The 21,293-nt window shown below is 46.4% G+C and overlaps 1 protein-coding gene across 4 annotated transcripts in view; it reads right to left on the bottom strand.

The window, feature by feature from the left end:
* Positions 1 to 17,192, bottom strand: part of CCDC110 (coiled-coil domain containing 110) — a 49,708-nt gene extending 32,516 nt beyond the window's left edge. For 3 of the 4 annotated variants that reach the window (XM_088478819.1, XM_088478818.1, XM_088478821.1), the window contains exons 1-3: positions 16,983 to 17,192; positions 10,197 to 10,252; positions 4,387 to 4,452 (exon numbers count right to left, since the gene is read on the bottom strand). In XM_088478819.1, the coding sequence (XP_088334945.1) occupies positions 4,387 to 4,452; positions 10,197 to 10,252; positions 16,983 to 17,007 (147 nt within the window). In that variant the 5' untranslated portion in view covers positions 17,008 to 17,192. The remainder of the gene's footprint in view (positions 1 to 4,386; positions 4,453 to 10,196; positions 10,253 to 16,982) is intronic. The other variant, XM_088478820.1, reaches the window with a different exon arrangement.
* Positions 17,193 to 21,293: the final 4,101 nt, after the last annotated feature.

Here is a 21,293-nt window from a genome sequence, read left to right as displayed (position 1 = left end):
CACCAACTCGCAAATAGACAATATGAAACAAAGGATAGGTTACACATGCGCTAAAGATTGTCCCAACATCAATTACGTCCTCAGGTTATAGATGCAGTCGCAAATTCCAAACAGCTGCCAATGATATCATCCAATGATGCATATGTAAAAAAGGATAAACGGACACAATAGTGTAATAATGGCATAAATATGCAACACCACACACGTGTCTAGATGGTATAGATGATAGTATTTAAGTCCCAACATATCTCCAGATGGCAAAGTGTCACGGTTGGAGAATTCTGCAGATCTGATTTGGGACCCCTGGGTTGAACTGAGGTGCAGGGGAGACAAGAAGGCTGTATGTAGCTCTTGCTCATGAGTCACCAGGTAGCTTGGTAAACTAGTGACACAGATAGGGACCACAGGCTGGAGTTATGCAGGGATGCGGACCTGGAACAAAAGAGGATCAGCCTGAAGCCTACTGGGCGGCCCTTAGCCCACTGACCTGTGAAGACCAGCAGAGCTAAGGTCACACTCCTGACAAAGCTGACAACCCCGGAACTCATGCCAAGATAGTACCAGCAGAGTGGAACTCAGAACTCAGGCCAGGAATCTGAATCTCATGTATGCAGAGCACAGCTTAAGGAAGCAGGTACTCTGCCACTGCTCTGGTGCAAGACCTGGAACTGGAACCCGGTTACGAACTCAGGCACTGGGGAACCAGGATAAGAAATACAGATCTGCCGAACATCCCAGTGCTAATACTGGTTTCTGCAAACTGACCACAGCCCTGGAACCTGCACACTTTCCTCAGCGCCATCCCCAGACAACAACACACAGTACAGACCAATACCCAATCAGCACAATAATGTAATCCAGAGGTTCCCATGCGCGGTCCTCAAGGCTCCCCAACAGTTCAGGTTTTAGAGATCTCCATGGTTGAGCACAGGTGACTTAATTAGTACCTCAGTCAATTTGATTTAACAATACCTCTAAAACCTGAACTGTTGGGGAGCAAGGTTTGGGAACGCATTTGGGAACCTCTGATGCAACCACTAATCTGAAATAGACGAGCATTGAGCCGAGTGATAACAGCAAAGTACTGGATAAGGTTTGGCACACAATGTCCCAATAATACAGCAGCCGGAGATCGAGGATGCCAGGACAGACTCCACAGTAATGGAGCCTTGCTGTGTTTCACATCGGCAGATGATAGTAAGCCACGGAAGGTAATGCCGGCTCTGTGGATGCCGGAAGCAGGTTTAGCAGCGGCACCGGGATGTAGCTGAGCTTGAAGTATAGCTGGGAGTGCAGGTACAGAGTTCTCAGAAGTAATGGATAATGCAGCGGCACTTGGGTATAGCCGTACTTGGAATATAGCGGCAGGTAGTGCAGGTAATGTAGTCAAAAGGAAACAAGAAACGTGGTTCAGGAACATGGTTCACGGAAAACAGGAGGCAGTAACACTGACACCTGGAGCCTAGAACGATCCTGGAGATAATTAAGTTGTTCTGGCAATGATACAACTCCAATTGCTGGCTTAAATAGGGAGTGGTTCAGAATCACTGGTCTAACGAACCAGGTGATTCACCATGTGAATCAGGTGATGGTTCTGGAATCTCTCAGACGTGGCTTGAGAGCAGAAATGTAGGAAGACCTGAGTCTGTAAGAAATGCTAAGACCCCGGTTTGTGACACAAAGTATCAGCAGAAGCTGTATAACACCCAGGTGTGATTAAATAATAGTCACACTATGGGGGAGATGTATTAACGGCGATATCGCCGATGCAGTACATCCCCCCTGACTTTGCGTACATACCGCTTTTGAATTGACCATTGACACAGCATCCAACTGATAGCAGACAGGGCTGGATTATAGGAGGGGCGGTCACCGACACTGCTGCAAATATCGACCGGAAACTGGCCACTCTAGACTGTCCCTGGCCAGTTACTCTCAGCATAAAACACAGCACAGTGAGCACACACTCACTGACACTTATGCTGAGTACACATGGTACGATCAAACAGAACGATATGAACGATAATGATATAGTTATATCGTTCATATCGTCCTGTTTCTGGCCCCCTCAATCGAAGAAACGATGGTCGATGCACGGGCACGAATGGTCGATATAGATATCGACTATCGCCCGTGCATGCAGCCAACATGGTCAATATCAACCATGTTAACCTGTTTACTATAGGGACCCGCGATAGTTGATTGCGTGTCGTTATAGTAGGTGGGGGGTTGCTGCATGTGCTGGATGTTCAATCCAGCACATGCAGGACGATCAGACAATGATTGTCTGATCGTTGTCTGACCGTTAAGTAGCTCCGTGTGTACGGAGCTTAACGGACCTGACTGGAAGCCCCACCCCCTTGCTGTCATAATGCCGTGATTCGCCGGGGGGATAGGTAGGGGCCTAATGCTGTGAAGTGCCCACCCCCATCCATCAGAAAGCTGGTACTGCAGCTGTCCTCTCCACCCTCTCTCTTGCGCTCTGTCTCCCTCCCCCATCCCTCTGTCTCACTCCCTCCCCCTCTCTCTCTCCCTGTCCCTTCCTCCCTCTGTCTCTCTCCCTTTACTCCCTTTCTCGCTCGCTCCCTGTCCCTCTGCCCCCTCTCTGTCTCTCTCTCCCTTCCCCCTCTCTCCGTCTATACTATATCTATATCTCTATCTAACTATAAATATATCTATATATATATCTCTCTTATCTATCTATCTATCTATCTATCTATCTATCTATCTATCTATCTATCTATCTATCTATCTATCTATCTATATATATATCCCCACTCAAAATCCTGTGCTTGCCCCTGGCAGTGTATTAGATACTAGGGGAGATGTATTATAGCGGCACTTATCATAATGAGGCAAAGCAGGAAGCACTAACGATGAGATGTAAACTCCCCCCTCCGGCAATTCCCGGCAGAGTACACAATGCATCAGCTTAGTGCTGATGCGCTGTGTCTCACTCCCAGCCGGCTCCACTGGGCATGTACCAGATCTCGTAAGCATCAAGTGCAGCCCCCGGAGCTGGCAGCCACAGCAGCAAGGGACAGTGCTGTCCCTGCTGTGGTGGTAGGGCAACGCCAGCTGCCGATTTCGATAGCTGTTGCTGATGGAACGGTCTGTCGAACTGACCGTTCATACACTGTCCTGCTTATGGGCGCTGCCTAGATAGCAGCACCGATAATGACAGTGGAGTGTCAAGAGACAAGGTAAGGGGCATAGTTGCTGCGTGACGCCGTGGCACAATAGTGAATCAACATTACTACAAAAATGTTCTAACAACTTTGCGGGAAAGAATCAGAAGAAAGAGGCCAGAGTAATGGAAAAATGGTTTCATCCTCCATCAGGACAACGCACCAGCCCACACAGCCCTCTCTGTGAAGCAGTTTTTGGCCGAGAAACAATTTGTAGTGCTAGAACACCCTCCATACTCACCTGACCTAGCACCATGTGACTTCTTTCTTTTCCCTAAAGTTAAATCTTGCATCAGTTGCTGAGGTAAAGAAGAAAAAGACGGAGCTGATGAGACAGCTGACAGATAATGAGCTACAGCACGGCTTTGGAAAATAAGATTGCAGCAATGTGTAGATGCAGAAGGAGAGTACATAGAAGGGGAATGAGGTTAAAATGTACTTAATATAATTGATTGAAATAATTGCCATATATATGAGATATGACATCAGAGAGTAGAAGATCTAAAGAAACCTTTATGTAAGTATACATGTAAATCATCTTACATAGTGTGACAATCATTTCATCACGCCTGGGTGTTATACAGCTTATGGGGACACCTGGGGTCCCTGTGAAATCCCACTAATCAGCACAAGGCTTTATCAGCCAAGCAGGTAGCCAAAAGGGGCCTGATTCTGTTGCCTACGATCCGCAAGCGACGCCGATGTTGAGCGTTTTTTGCCAACTGCGCATGCATAAAAAAATCAGAAAACCCCAATGGCGCATGTGTGAAACAAAGTGAACGCACAAAGATGCTGATGTGATCGGTACAAATGGTATCAGAAATGTGGAAAACTGATGGGCGGTGACTGGGAGGTGGCTAGAAATGAACGCAAAAAAAATTCAGCCTCCTGGCCATGTTATGGGAGTGTTGCTGGCGTGTCAATGAAAGTGGCTTTGATCCCAGGCGCCATAGAACCCAGAGTCAGATGGAGAAACTGGACCTGCCATAGGGCTGGTGCAAGCAATGATGGTCTGAGCGATGTTGCGCTGATGGCGGTATTACAGCGCGCAGAGACGCTGCAAAGAAAATGGGGGATTCTGGCCCTGTGCTGACCGGCCTAGGACTGGTAAACTGCAACCACACCTTCAAGTGCACTAGGAAATGTTCCCATGAATGTGATCTTATAATACCAAGAAAAGCACAGAACTACGTCTTACCATATTAACCTGCATAAATGTTTGCTGCTGAAGTTCGTTGAATGAAAGCAGATATTGCTGAAAAGCCTGTAAATAAATATGCATGAAATCGTTACTGATACTATAATCACTAACGCACATATTGCCTGATTCTGAGTCACACGCAATGCTGATTTTCTAACAAATGGTCAATGTTTTCCAACTACGCATTCATCTAAGTCGCTAAAAATGTGCACAATGCATGTATCCCACAGTGTGTACGCACAGAGGTGCAGCTGCGATTGAGATGCACAGAGGTATATGTAATAAAGTGCGGGTTATTAGAAGTGGAGATATTGCCCATAGCAACCAATCAGATTCTAGCTATTATCTTATAGAAGGTGCTAGATACACGTTAAGTAAAATCTGATAGGTTGCTATGAGCAACAACCCCACTTCTAAAAACTCACACTTTAGTAAATATACCCCGCACAGTCTCAGAAGTGTATTGGAAATGTGCTTGGTGTTACTGGGCGGTGACTGGGAGGTGGCTATGCAGATGGCCTGTCTTATGGACATGTGATGGAAGTGTCGCAGGCGTATTGCTGAACTGGTTGTGAACCCAGGCGCTGAATCGCTCACATTAGAGGCCATATGGAGAATCTGCAGCTAGCACGAGGCTGGTGCAAGTTCTGATGGTGCGAGCAGTGTTTGCATAAAGTCGCATACGCAAGACCATTTAAGGTACTCAGATGCATAATGTATTTATTTAGGCAGTTCAGGCAGAAATCACAAATTTCTCCTGTGGTGCTTTTGGCTTCCCTTAATAATACCGTCGCCATAGCAAACTGTGGCGGCAAAGTGTGATGGCAACTTACTAAGCAATAAGAAGCTGAGCATTTCATCGCTTGTCTAGTTGGATATAGCTCTATCTGAGCATGGTGCTAGGGGTGTTTGCATGTCCTGTCGCCACCGCCATATGTTCTTGTGCATTACAATAACACCTCTCCGGTGACTGTCTTTTTCCTATAAACGGTGATGCAGATAAGTGTCATGATAATACATCTCCCTCTATCCCCACGGGGGTGTCAACTATTGATCTGAGGAGATTGCAAGCGCTTTGAGTAAATGAAAAAATACATTGTGGGCTTGGACAAGTACCTGAGCTGTGCAGTAGTGTTTTCTCTCATATCCTTGACATCAATGTCTAAGCTGATGTTTTTGGGGGACCCCACCCAACCAATACCTAACTTACAGATTCATGCCATCTGGAAGCACCCCAAAGGACTTATTCCTCACTTGCAGCCTTGAGCCAACACAAAGTTGCCCATCATACTCCATGCCAGCATTCGCACCACACTAGAGAACCAGGTTCCCTGGACTGCAGCATACTGGCCCTTGAGTGTCCATCCGGACAAACACTGCAGGCACATTGCCTCCACATTGGCTGGCCTCACTTTTCCCATCTTTGCTAGATGTCGCCCCTTAGGAGATTTAAATTCAAGCAATTGCAAGGCAGCCATCTAATCTCTTTAGTACTTTTTGTAATGCCAGTGGGTTCCTAAATATTTTACTTTGCCCAACTGATTAACAGGAGCATTGCTCCATGCCACCACTGTGCCTCAGCCATCATTAAAGTATTGCAGTCTAAGTAACAGTGCAACCCTAATCCCCTTAAACATCTAGACATTCCATTTAGGGTTGCAGGCCTGCAACTTGCCTCAAGATTGACAATACCCTGAGACCCAGGTACATAAATTAAATCTTTGCAGTTTATTTGGACTAAGGTAAATGGTTGGACAAGCCATAGTCCTAAAGCAATGCCTTTACCCAGTACATCGATATCCTCATTTTCATTTTAAAAAGAGATTTAGTGATTAACGAACTTGAGGAGCAAATTGGGTGGCTGGTCGTGTGTGTGAGTGGGCAGCAGACATCTGAATCGAGCACACTGCAATCCCACCCCAAGTATGGGCTATGCAGCTAAGCCCCTACCTCCCCACCAGTGGCCTCTACCACTCACACACTGCAGCAAGACCAGCATTCCTGCACACTTTGGCTAAATTGTTGGGTAGTAGCGCAGGAAGATCAATCAGTAACAGGTAAGTGGGGCTGGAGGCAGGGCAGGAGTAAGGGCCACATGGAGACCTGGAGATGGAACTTGCCAAGTGCCTATTGTGAGAAGCAGAGTAGGTGTGATCAGTGCTGTGTGGGTGTGGTCAGTGCCATGTGGGTGTGTACACCCCAATGCACCCCGATATCGGCATATCGCCCCGATCATTGTACTGTGTGCAGCCAACTGATGCTAAAATATTGATAGTTTGGGCTTGCCGGATCGTTAAGCATATCCGTCCAATGCAATATTTTGTAAGTAAAAAGTCAGCCGTATTGGACAGTGTATGCCCAGCCGCAACTGACCGCATCTGATGCGACCACGCCAAGCAAGTGGTTAATGATGAAGGGATGATATTGAGTGGCAGTCACTGAGATGCTCTCTATATTGTATGGCAGTCATTAGGATGCACTCTGTATTCAACAACGAACACTAAGATGCTCATTGTATTAATATAGATTATTTTCTATGGCCACTTTAAATTCCCAATCTGCCCCTGTAAAGTATCCTATAATGCAACCTACGAATAGGACTGTTATAAGTCTTTTAAGGATCAACAGGATGTAAATTAGTGATTAAAAAAAGGTTAATGTTTGAACGTACATATTAGCCAATTTGTACACAATATACACCACCATTTATCTTTTTTCTTATCTCAAAATATCTACCAGATTGACCTCTCCAATTAGCACAAGATCTGTGTCTCTCATCCACACTCATTACTTGCTCCCATTCACAGTTACAGGACTTTTTTCGGGCTGCACCCACTCTGTGAAATGCCCTCCCATGCACAACAACACTTTCCTCTAGTCTCCAAACCTTTAAGTGTTAACTGAAAACTCACCTCTTCAAGCAAGCTTATCAAATTCCAGAACCACCCACATAACCTCCAAATAACTTGACAAATTTTCTCTTTCTTCACCATCATATCATGGCGACAGTAGGCCAACATTCCTGTGTGACTGGATCACACAGCCCACCAAGAACCTCTACGACCTGGCTTGACCAAGATGCAATATGTAGCACTTATCTTTGTGTAGCAATTCCTATTTCCCTATAGAATGTAAGCTTGTGAGCAGGGCCCTCTGACCTCTTTGTCTGTCTGTTATTTCCCAGTGTTGTTTTCTTACTATTTTGTTTACAATTGTAAAGCACAAAGGAATATGCTGGAGCTATATAAGTAACGTTCACTAAATAAATGAAATAATAAAGTAAGCGTTGTATAAGGTACATAAGATAGAATAGTGGGCCTGATTCAGATGCGGACGCTCGTTCTGAAAAAGGGGCTGGCTATTTAAATTGAGCGCTCGCTCTTTGCGGTCTGTTGACGCCTCTATGTCTGAGCGAGCGAACTAAACATGCGCTCGCTATTTTGTAAAGACGCCCCTTGGCCGCTCGCATCATACGTCATCTCCGCTATTTATTAGATTAATCGAGTACATCGAAAGGTGTATGAACTGCTCGCTATTCTTGTGGTAGGATGTTCCTACCGCAATCATGCGAGCAGTTCAGGCTAAAAGACAACCAAGTGACGTGGTCGATGACGCTGCTTTGTTAATTATGCACACCCTTAAAACGCCCGTTTTGACCGTTTGGCATACCTGCGTTCGGATCTCCACTCCCCGTTTTCAAGCACCTTCCCCTGTTACCACCCACAAACGCCTCATTCCGTCACTCAAATTAGCAGGCATTCGCTATTTTGCGAGCACACGATTTCCGACTGCACTGACTGGTTGACGCATGCGCATTACAACCCATACGCATGCGTAGATGTGCGAACAACGCTCGGAGCGAACGAGCGGCTCTGAATCAGGCCCAGTGTCTACACCAATGATGGCCAATCTGATTCACTTCAATGGCCTGTAACTTTTAAGACCACAGGAATTTTTCTTGCTCCAAAATAGGCCCATTGGGCCAGATTTAGAGATGTACACGAACCAGATGGTTTGCATACATCTTTGATGGTGGGGATACTGCACATGTGCAGAATGGGTCCTGCGAGCTTGCATGCAGTACCCCCAAGGGGCAGTGCTGTCTGCGTTTCCAGAAAACGAGAGTGCGCCCAGGTGTCGAAGCTGGATAATTGGCTGAGACAAGATCAGTTTAAAATTGGATCACAGTGACGCCATCTTGCGACTGGCCGCAAGACACCATCTTGGAAATGAGATCGCAAGACGCCATTTTGTGAATGGCCGCCCAAGCGCCATTTTAGATAAACTCACACTTTAGTACATGTGGCGATATTACTATTAGCATCATGCGATTGCATCTTTCCACCATTTCTCATACACACATTAATACGCACAATTGCGCTGTTAACTAGTCGCATATTAGCGAATGCATAAGATCCTGTAAGAAAACGCTGAATATTAGCTTCATGCACACGCATCTGCCCCAAGTTAACTAGCGTCTTTACATCAAACCCCAAATACTCACACATTACATATTCACATACAAGGTTCCATAAGCTTTAAGGTATAAGATTCAAGTATGCACATTTATTATAATTGCTAGGAAATAAAGATTATTTCGTAACTAAGGTTTTATACGTAATAAATAAGCCATGTTTGGTATTGTACTGATGCGTACTCTCTCAACAGTATTCCGGTAATATCGATGGAGAGATCGCAACATGCATTCTCAATTTATGGACCGCAGAGACTTCAAGCAACAAAATGTACATTATATGACCAACTGTTAGGATTTGTATGAGGCGGGAAACCAGAGATCACCAGTTGTTAGAGGTTGGACTGTGTCTATTTGAACCAACCTGTTAAATGCCTTGTAACATATGCCCTCTCCTTTAGGACCAATGGTATTAGCAACAAACTTCTCTATTGTGTTGTTTATTTTTTGGGGGGTATAAATATGTGTGCTCTGACCCTGGGTTCCTAGTCTTCGTGCTGAAAGCTGATTGACGAGGGGTTTCTTGCTGATGCCTACATCTGGACCAGAGAGCGCTGCGTATGTATAACTGTACTTGGGTCTGTATAATTTCTTTGCGCTAAGATTATATGAGGATCATAGCGTGTAACTGCTGTACTTTTACCTGAATAATACTTTGTGCTTTGGAACCACAGGTTCTAGGTCTGGAGTCTTTATTTACTGTATGAATGCGTACGCTAAATAGTGTCATCCTTAGAGGTTTATAGGAAGGATATTAGAAGGTATAGGCAGGGGTATTTATAAGGTTCAAAGGCAGTATCGTTACAGGGTTGCCCAGAGGGAGGGGGAGCGGGTACTAATGACCTGGGCTTGGACTTTTAAGGTAGGGCAAGAGAAGGGCCCAGGTCCACCCTCGACCCCCACTTACCTGTCATCAGCAGTCTCCTTTGGCTGTGCAGGGGGGTGATCAATCACACTGATTGCACACCCTCTGGATTTGCCCCTGGCTGAGGGTCACTAAGTGCCCCCCCCCATGGGTGCTTTGCGATGCGAAAATTTAATTTTTTTTATTTTATACATATAGCAGAAATAACTATAGACACAGTAAATTTGTGCTTAGCCATCCATACAGGTGTCTATTACTGACTAAATGATTTGTACAATGTAAGACTGAGGCTGATATATGCTATGATATTCATGTGATGTTATAATACTGCCTATAATTATAATAAGGTGTAAAAAGCACTTCGTGATATTTAGAAATGTGATATTTAGAGAGAACCTCAGCAAAGCAAAGGTGAATGAAATTATATGTATTTTACAGCTATTTCTGTGGAAGAAAAAACTTTTGTACCTCTAAAGCGACATATGAACTGCTACTAAGCTCTTTCTTAATGTCCAAAACATTCCCTGAAACAGAAAAGGCAGCAGTTAATATATTAGTAACTATTGTAATATTACAGCTTTAAAATCACAAAAAATAATATTAGTTATAATGGGGCTGATACAAAGTTGCAAGCAAGTCGTCCACAACTCCACTCACAGTTTGTGCATGACAGTAAATGCGGATATTCCCCATATGATGTGTTGCATGCATCTATGTGGTCACACCGCCCCCATACAAACGCTTGTTCAAATAGTCGCCATCACTGTCAGCGCACACTTGCACATACTTGGAGCAAATGATCCGTCCAAAATCAGACAGAACTCTGCATACGCACATCTCTGCAAATCCAACTACACGCCTTCAACGTGTGCTTGCTAAACTTCACTCGTGTGAACGCCTAGTTAGTTACCAACCAGTCGCACTCATACAGCAGCAAGTGGAGTTGCTTATGACTTGTTATTGCCCATAGATGCTTAGCTACGGAGCATGCGCAGCACGAAAAAGCGCAATAACTGCCCACAGAACAGAGTTGTGTGGAAATCTGAGTCGGCCCCAATACGAGCATTATGATATGCTGTAATGCACAACCAAGTCACTTATGAAGCATATCAGGTGTGCAGTACAAAATGCCTTGTTTTTACACTTATGTACCTAGATGGTCTGTCAAGCATACAAGCATACAAGTGTCCTTACACATCTTTACTGCAGTCGCGCCAAAAGCCCCTCTCGGTGCCAAGTCCTCTTTTAGCATTGGGCATCTCTTTTATTATCTTGTTTTGCCAAAAATGCATCTAAGTAGCACGGGACCTGGCGGCTCACTCTCGCCAGGCAAGTCGCGCTGCATGGCGTATTGAGGCTAGATGTATTAGGGACAACTGTATACTATTAGCTATAAAATTCTGCGTATTCCAACTAAAAGTAACACATTTATATATCACTATATTCAATTTTGCATGGCTGTGACATAATAGCCTGCATGAGTTACTTATATCACTCATTAAGGGCCTGATTCTAAGCTGCACGCAATGCCAATCTTCACGGAGTTGAACAATTTTTTGCGTGCTCAAACACCCCTAAAGCTCCTATGGCGCATGCATTACACAGTGTGTACACACAAAGTCGCTGCTGCGATTGAAATGCAGAATAACAGAAATGTCTCGGAAAAGTCCTGGGCGTTCCTGGGTGGTGATGTTCCATCTTCTGTGTGTGTTTGGGAGTGTCCAGGGTGTGTCACTGGAGTGTTCACTTTGGAAGCCATACTCTGGTTCCTGATTCAGTACTGATTGAAATTGCGATCACAGCTGCTAAATCACTGGGAACGCAGCTGCGAAAATATGCTCCTGTTTGACAAAGCTCAGCCGCTATAAAGATGCCCACTGCTGCTTTCTCACATCTGTCCAATATCACTCTTCTGTGTAAACATCGGTACCATCGATGTACATCGACCAGTAACGCAACATTTTCAACAGATCTGACCAGTCGCAGTCACTGCAAGTCTACACGCACGCAGAGAGCTCTCAGGCTGCGTATGCAATCGCTCTGGCTAATTTATGCACGCCCAGGAAAATGCATTCAAACGGACAGACAAACCTGAGTTCTTCCTCCCACCCCCAAACGTTGACAACTTGTCACTCACTTTGCGATGGATTCCTCTGCGTCCCCGTAGTCGCAGTGCAATCGTGGGGCACGCGCAGTGTGGCTTAAACACATGCGCAATAGCAAACAATCGCTCATACTGCGTCTATAGTCACACTTGCGATCAGTACTGAATTAGGGCCTCTGACGGAAAACCTGCTGTTGATGATGCGACTGATGGTGGCTCCTAAAGATGCAACAGGCGGTATTAACAAGGTCAACAATCAATATGTTGACATCAAATGGTCGACTTGAATAGGTCGACATGGACGGAAGGTTGTAATTTACCCTAACCCTCCCCCTAGTGCCCAAACCCTACTCTAACCCTCCCCCTAGTGCCTAACCTTTCCCTCTGGCAAACTAACCCTCCCCCTAGTGCCTAACCGCTTCCTCTGGCAACCTAACCCTAACCCTCCCCTTAGTGCCTAACCGTTCCCTCTGGCAACCTAACCCTAACCCTCCCCCTAGTGCCTAACCGTTCCCTCTGGCAACCTAACCCTAACCCTCTCCCTAGTGCCTAACCGTTCCCTCTGGCAACCTAACCATAGCACTCCCCCTAGGGCCTAACCGTTACCTCTGGCAAACTAACCCTAACCCTCCCCCTAGTGCCTAACCGTTCCCTCTGGCAACCTAACCCTAACCCTCCCCCTAGTGCCTAACCGTTCCCTCGGGCAACCTAGCCCTTACCCTCCCCCTAGTGCCTAACCGTTCCCTCTGGCAACCTAACCCTAACCCTCCCCCTAGTGCCTAACCGTTCCCTCTGGCAACCTAACCCTAACCCTCCCCCTAGTGCCTAACCGTTCCCTCTGGCAACCTAGCTCTTACCCTCCCCCTAGTGCCTAACCGTTCCCTCTGGCAACCTAACCCTCCCCCTAGTGCCTAACCGTTCCCTCTGGCAACCTAACCCTAACCCTCCCCCTAGTGCCTTAACGTTCCCTCTGGCAACTTAACCCTAACCCTTCCCCTTGTGCCTAACCGTTCCCTCTGGCAACCTAACCCTCCCCCTAGTGCCTAACCGATCCCTCTGGCAACCTAACCCTCCCCCTAGTGCCTAACCATTTACTCTGGCAACCTAACCCTCCCCCTAGTGCCTAACCCTCCTCCTAGTGCCTAACCGTTCCCTCTAGCAACCTAACCCTAACCCTCCCCCTAGTGCCTAACCGTTCTCTCTAGCAACCTAACTCTAACCTTCCCTCTATATTTGTGTCAACCATTTGAACCTGTCAACCTTTTAACCCTGTCGACCTTTTGTCCCTGTTGTACCTAACCCTAAAGCATAAGTAAATAGGATGTCAAACATCTCAAGTTGTATTGAGAGATAGAAATAATCACATTTACATTTGCGTATGACCAGTGATCGATCTGTGTGAAAACAATTGTTGGTTCCAGGGATCCCTCACTTTAAGGGTACTACTCCACTGTTTCTGGGTCCCATCACATACAGGTATTATGGTGAGTGAGGGCAGAAAGTAGTTGGGGTAGAGGGGATAAGAGCAAGCAGCAGTTGGGATACAGCTGAGGTTAAAGGCAGGGAGAAATTTGGGTAGAGTTGAGGGTAGAGGGGAGGATGAACAGACAATGCTAGAGGTAGGGAGGGAGCAAGAGTAGATAGTAGCTGGGGCAGTTCTGGGGCAAGGAGGGAGTTGGAGCAGGCAGTGCTGGGGGTAGGGAAGGGGCAAAGGTAGGTAACAGATGGCGATGTACTGGGGGTTAAGGATGGGATTAGAGGCAGGCAGTACTGGGGGAAGGGTGGCAAGGTTAGATAGCTGCTGGGGCAGTACTGGGGGCAAAGGAGGTGGTTAGGGGCAGGCAGTACTGGGGGTAGGGAGGGAGCCAGGGTAAATAGCAGCCGGGCAGTACTGGAGCCAAGAAGGGGGTTGGAGCAGGCAGTACTGGGGAGTAGGGAGGGGGCAAGGGTAGATAGCAGCTGGGACAGGACTGGGGCAAGAAGGGGGTTGGTGCTGGCAGGATTGGGGTAGGGAGGGGGCAAGGGTAGTTAGCAGCTGGGGCAGTACTAGAAGCAAAACAGGGTTGGGGTAGACAGTAGGCAAGAGTAAATAGCAGTGGGCAGTACTGGGGACAAGGAGGGGGTTGGAGTAGGCAGTACTGAGGGTAGGGAGGTGCAAGGGTAGATAGCAGCTGGGGCAGGACTGGGGGGCAAGGAGGGGTTTAGGGGCAGGTAGGACTGGGGATAAGGGGAGCAAGGGCAGTTAGCAGCTGGGGCAGTACTGAAAGAGGAGGTTGGGGCATGCAGTACTGGGAGTAGGGAGGGGGCAAGGGTATATAGCAGCTAGGACAAGGAGGGGATTTGGGCAGGCAGTACTGGGGGTAGTGAGGGGGCAAGGGTAGATAGCAGCTGGGGCAGTACTGAGGGGCAATGAGGGGATTTGGGCAGGCAGTACTAGGGATAGGGAGGGAGCAAGGGTACATAGTAGCTGAGGCAGTACTGGGGGCAAGGAGGGGGTTGGGCAGGCAGTACTGAGGGTAGGGAGGCGGCAAGGGCAGATAGCAGCTGAGGCATTACTGGGGCAAGGAGGAGGTTAGGGACAGGCAGTACTGGATGTAGAGAGAGGGGGTGAGGGTAGATAGCAAGTTAAGTAGTGGTAGCAGCCGGCCCATTCCTCCCCCCACTTTCGCCCGCCACTCTTCACTGTTAGTTGTTACCCGCAGCACCCCCACCCACCACAGAATCAAAAACTCACTGGCTCACCCCTGCCGTGCACCCCCACCCACTACTCATTGTAACTTCCTGGAATCCCCCCTATGAGTGCAGCCACGCCAGAGACACCGTCTACTGCAGCCTCCTGCACACTGTAGTATGGCGCAGGGGCCAGGTCAGGGAGCTGCATCATGTCCCTGAAGTGCCATTGCAGCTGCTGCATGCCAGGAGAGGCGCCAAGAGGTCTCTCCTGGCTCCACCTCTGCTTTTTACAGACTGCAACCAGGCCAGGCTACATCAGTCTTAATTGGCAGCAAGGGATTGGCTGCAGTGGAGCGCGTCCCTGGGGACCCACCCATTTTGAAAAAGTGTGTATTTGCGATCACTAATGTCAAAATTAGGTTTTATGGGGTTTATTTATGCAGAGAAGGTGATAATTAGAAATCTGTATCACAGCCAGACCATACTCTTTACCCCTTTTGGAGGCTTGGTTTTCCCTACTACCCTGGCAGCCTATTGCTGCTGGTGAACAGTCATTGCCCACATTAGTTTGGATTAAACAGCTCCAGATCTTTATTGCCGGGTATAGTGTCATTCCATTTCAAGATGGTTTATGGCTAGGGCGGAAGGCGTTGCTAAATAGGTGTTAATATGTTCATAAGTTGAGAGAAGCTGTCATCCTGGTGACAACGTAGGAGAAAGGGGCTTTTCTCACCTTCATAAATAGACCCCTCACTATTTTATATACGGTAATGTCATAGTAGTGTACTTCATTTGGGAGTCTTGCTTACAAATAACAACCACTATTTCCCCACTGGTAAGTAATTTAAATAATGTAGTAAAATAATATACAATAACTGTACTACGAATGCTGCTGCTACAACTCTAAAGTAAATTCAAGGATTTAGAAGCTACCTATACAATGGCTCGGACACACATCTGGTGCATTTTAATCAGTATGATAGATAGATTAAGCTGGGTACACACGTAAAGATTTTCAGTCCAACCATCCAACTAGTTGATTGGTTGGAATGAAAATCTGGTAAGGTATGAAAGCAAATGACTATCAGCAATTTGCTCCAAAACGCCGGAAAATGGACAAAAACTGTTGTTAGATCAAACATTTAACAAACTTGTCTGGTGACCATTTTCATCTGTTTTCTGGCATTTAGGAGCAAATTGCTGATCATCATTCACTCCAATACGTTACCAGATTTGCATTCCAACCAATCAACTAGTTAGATGGTTGGACAGAAAATCTTTACGTGTGTACCCAGCCTTAGGAGCCTATTCATCATCGAAGGCGAGCTCAGGGAGGACAGAAACCTCCCGTGGAGCAGGGAGCAGAAACCTCCCTCCTTCTGCTCCACGGGAGGTTTCTGTCCTCCCTGAGCTCGCCTTAGGATGAAGTTTAGTACTCGCTGCAAGGGATACTTTAGTATCCAACTCGCAGCGGGGAAAGACACCGGAGCAATTTATCATTGCTCCGGTGAGGGGACAACTGCTCCAAAAAGCAGTTGTCCCCGTGGAAAGTATTGCAGCTACTTCTGTAGCTGCGTTACTTATCTGCTCCCCGTTGTCCCGTCAACGCATTGCGTGACCTCGGGTCATGCATGTGTACAGCCGCCAGGGAGCTGGTGAGGAGGTGGCGGAGGGATCCGCTTGGATCCCACTTCGCATCCCCGGAACTCCTTCCCATAGGAAGGAGCGGGAATCCGAGATCAAGCGCTGTCTGAAGATGGTGCTTGTTCTCGGCAGCAAACTCCGAAAACTTTCAGTTTTCGGAGTTTGCTGAATACCGGGGAGGTCCGATAGGACCCCTAATGATGAATGGCCCGGAAACCTAAAAATGCGGAAACTAGCGTTTCCGTATGATTACCGGGCCATTTATCATTTGATGAATAGGCCCCTTATTGTGCGTACACACTGGGCGATAAAGTGGACGATTGAACGATAACGATATCGTTATCGTTCAGTCGTCCACTTTATCGTCCATTTTTAAACCCAAAAAGATGAACGATAACGACGACGCGCGTTCCCACGGGTCGTTCGTCATTATCGTTCATCGGGCTGACATGCAGGCCAACCTGACGACTTCGTCAGGTTGCTGCATGTCAGGGAATGGGGGAGAGAGCCCGGCGCTGAACGATATCGTTAATGATATCGTTCAGCGGCTGTGCTCAATGTCATGAACGACATTGAGCACAGCCTGCCGGGGACAACACTACACGATATTGCTCAGGGAGCATATCGTGTAGTGTGTACCCACCATTAGACAGGTAAACAGACAATGATAACTTGTGATGACGATTCCCCCCCCCCCCCGCATCTACAGTCCTCAGATTTTACAACAGTAAGTATGTGACGGTGTAACAGGAATGGGCAACAGGTGGCGCTGCTACTATTGGTTGCACTCTATACTTATGGCCGCCTGCGCTATTTGGAGCACACACAGTTACCTGGGGCCCATGGTGCCTCCCCCATGCTCCGCCCCGGGGGCGCACATCTGTACCGGCCCCGCCTCGGGCTCTTCTCTTACTTGACGGTTTTCCAAACTGTGCGCAGCCGTTACTGGGGGCGCGAGGAGCTGAGTCTGAGCATCAGCGGATCACATGACTGTGCCACCACCACATGACTGTGCCACCATCACATGACTGCCAGCGGCGGCTGCTGCACAGGGAGGAGCTGTATGTGCATGGCGGGACACTGGCGCCGTGCCGGGTACAGATTTCCGGGAGATACCTAGAAGCTCAAAGGAGAAACGACCCCTAACAGTGATCACTTATGGGGAGGGCTCTGGAGAAGGAAATGAGGTAACAGGTGTAGTTTTCTGGCAAAATGTGTGTGGGCTCTAATCCAAAGATTGTAGTAAAGGTAATGTCTAAATGTCCTTTACGGAGAGGACCCTGACGTCATCAGCCAGTGTCCAGCGTCATTCCCTACCATCCAAGTGGGCATAGAGGGGGAATATAACCATGTGGCGAGCGTAGCGAGCCACCGTGCCCGAAGCGTGGCGAGCTGAGCGAGCCCGCGTTCCAGGTCCCTAGCGCGAAGGGGAAATAAGCTCAACCGTGTAGTAAATCCTGACAACGGAAGCCCGGCAGAGGTGAAAATCCCGAACGCTAAATAAGGTAAGTATCACTAACCTAATTCCCTACCCTAACCCTCCCTTAGGGGTGCCTAACCCTAACCTCACCCCCAAGTGCCTAACCCTAACTCCCCCCTTCCCCGCAGCCTAAGGTGCCTAACCCTAACCTCCCCCCGGGGGTGCATAACCCTAACCCCCCCCTTCCCCTAGCCTAAACCTAAGTCTCCCAGGGTTGTGCTTCACCCTAATTCCCCCCGGGAGCCTTAAAACTTAACCCTCCCCCCGTGGCTGTCCGTGCCCGGCTTACCTTCGTTCGGTGTGCCGGGCGTCGGTCTTCCGGCGTAGGTCTAATGACAGGTGTTGAGTTTTCAACCCCTGTCTTTATTACCTTGCCGGGATATGACAGTCGGGAAGCCGGCGGTCAGGATTTAGACCGTCGGCTTCCTGACTACATCCCAATCCAAATACCGTCATCTCCAACACTTCTAGGGGCAATTCCTGGTGATAGTGGTGTTAAAGATTTGGCATTCCCACTATCCATGTTGGGTCCCTGGGATAGTTGATGACACTTATATGACGCCTACATGCCTCTATTGTAGAAATTGTGTGTGTGTATGTATAATAGTGTAAAGCTCACAAAAATAGCAAGCACTGCACTGAGCTGTACAGTTCGTCAATGCTATTAAAGGGCACATTTTAGGCTCAATAATTTCCAGGGTCGAATTTGTTTGGTCGGTGACTTTCTCTGTATATTAGGTTAGTAATTATGGGGTGCGTGCCTACATGTCAGCATGGATTGATGGACTTTTAGGGGTATATTTACTGAAGTGCGGGTTTTTAGAAGTGGAGATGTTGCCCGTAGCAACCAATCCGATTCTAGCTATTATCTTCTGTAAGATGCTAGATAAGTGTTAAGTAGAATCAGATTGGTTGCTATGGGCAACATCTCCACTTCTAAAAACTCACTTTGGTAAATATACCCCCTAGGCTGTTCTTCCATCCAGAATGCTGCAGCGATCTGAAACTGTCAGAAGATTCTATCATAACACAGTCAGGAGATATTCACACAGAGATGAAAGAGACAGATGTAGGAATGTAACATTGGAGAGTCACAGGAGGGCATGAGGCTGAAGAGAAACGGGGGCTTGAGGCTGTAGAGAACATAGAGGGATGGACTAGTGACATAGAGAGGATGATGCTTTATGGTAGTCACGATAGCTAGCGCCGTGGTGAATGACGGGTCAAAAACACAAATCTATTATATAATGGCATATAGTGTCAGTCTAGCACAGTCTCAGTAGAGAGCTGCTGGGAGGCTGCCTTCCCTCAGAGCTCTCAGTGGCTGCCTGACTCCCACAAAGCCTCTTTTCCAAGTTATTCCCTGGGAGGAACTGTAACCCTCTTACAGCAAAGATGAGATATAAATTAAGGCTGCCTGCTCATGTAATGCTCTCCAGAGCCTGCCTGTCAGCATCTGGAGCTCCCCTAGTAACCGCACTCTAATAATTGTAATAGTATCAGTGGGAAGGATCAAGAAGCAATCGACCAATCAGAAGAGGTTGCCCATCGTTGTCATTATCATCATCAGTGCATATACTGTATTGTGCCAGAGATCCTCTGATTCTATGTGTCTTTGTTGTAGTCTGCATTGGGTGCATTTGTTTGAAGAGCCCTTACTGTGCTCTGCAATAGATCAATCCCCAACACACTCTCTTCCTTAATGTCTTTTCACACCAGTTAACTATTTCTCCTGTTGATTTTATGATGTTTTTGGGTTACTTTTTAATGCAAACTCTTATCGGGTGGCCCCTAGGCCTTCTTCAAACTTAAGGTATAATATTTTTTTCTTGACTTAGGACCCCTGTGCTACTATTTTACATGGGTACTCATTATATTATCTGTTAACTTGTTTCTTTTGTACTGATCTGTAGTCCTTATGTCATGTGTAGCTATCCATAGCTTGTTGTTCTTATTTGTATTGTTTTAAAGAAAGTAATAAAATAGATTTACTGAAAAAAAATTGCACTTAAAATGCCATGGTAAATACATAATGCGATAGCTAATAAAACTAAATACTTATGAAAAACAAATGCAAAAAAAGGTAATTGTACCCAATTTCGGAGGTTTTATGCTGATCAGAATTAAATGTTTCTGTTATCAAGAGAAAAAAAATAAGTGGAAACTAAACTACAGTTCATGGTTGCATTACCCTGTAAATGGGAAAAAGAACTACCTCGAATCCTACCTTGGCACAGTACAGATGTGCCCACATACATTTATCATCCATGCGCTACACATAACGCGGGAGCTCCATGTGACTGTGTGGCGCTAACCGTCTTTTTGTGTGACTTTTTACCTTCAAATGCGTCTTATTCACACAGTGATGTGAAAAGGTAACACAAGCAGCTTCTGCTGATTACAATGATATGCAGCATGCCTATGTTCTGCGAGTGACTACGGGTGTATCTGCATGCAAAACAGAACATAGGCATGCTGCATATCATTTTAATCAGCAGAAGCTGCTTGTGTTACCAATTCGGATCGCTGTGCGAATACGATGCATTTGAAGGTAAAACGTTGCACGAAGAAATTCGCTGCGCTACCGAGTCACGCCATGGTATGGTGCGACTAGGAGGGCTGTTTAACGGCCAAGGAGGCTAGATGTATGAGGACACATCTTTATGTGGAGTGTTTGCCTAGGATTTCTCCAGGTGCTCCAAAAACATAATGGTAGGTTATTTGGCTACCGTCAAAAATGGCCCCTAGTGTCTGTGTTTATGTGTAGGGAATTTATACTGTAAGTCAGTGACTGATGGGAATAATGTAATATTCTGTGTTAAACTCTGCATAATATGGTGGCATTATACAAATAAACAACAATAATATTAGACCCAAATACTTTATGGTCGGTGTAAGTGCATTTTCTGTGTGGATCACAAGAGGGCAACATTGTATGGGAAGTTATTTCATGCTACAGAAAATGATTTGAGGAAATAGGTTTAAAAACCACTTCCTGACTTACGTTTCATCATAATAAAGGGTACCAGTTTTCGAGTTTGGATTCTGTTTACTTATTTTATACAGATATTTGGAATCAGAACCAAGACCATTGTATAGTGCCTACTCGGAAAACAACTTACTTGGCTTATTTGTGCTCCAAAACTAGCTGTGCCACAGTATACTGTATGTGTTTGCGGAAGTATGTTTGATGCCTCTATGCTTTTAGTGATTCTTTTTTTTTTTTAAATGTAAGTTTAGATTGCTTTTTTCTGTAACCCCACCTACATGAATTTCTTATAACGCAGTTTCAATATTAGAAGGCTTCGCTAGTGGTTATAAATGTAAAAACACAGTCCCACAAAGTATGAATAACACGTTTATAGTATGGTTAGGCTTGCCAATCATCCCTTTAATTCAGGACACGTGTGCTTTCACAGGTTCTATGACTGATTAAAACCCGGTGAAAAGTAGACTTGAAGTCGGCCAGCCAAAGAACCTGTGTAATTCATATGTGTCCCGAATTGAAGGGATGATATGGCAAGTCTAAATATGGTGATATTACTTTACCTTTTTTATTTATCTAATATTTGAATGCTAGATTGCTGTAGGATAGACTGTAGGATTGCGGACTGTGCTTTTAATATACAGAACATTATAATATGAAGTTATTAGTTATTTTTAC

This window comes from Taudactylus pleione, unplaced genomic scaffold, assembly GCF_031769625.1.
Source record: "Taudactylus pleione unplaced genomic scaffold, aTauple2 ptg000218l, whole genome shotgun sequence".
Taxonomy (NCBI): domain Eukaryota; kingdom Metazoa; phylum Chordata; class Amphibia; order Anura; family Myobatrachidae; genus Taudactylus; species Taudactylus pleione.
This window is presented reverse-complemented; position numbering and strand designations above follow the sequence as displayed.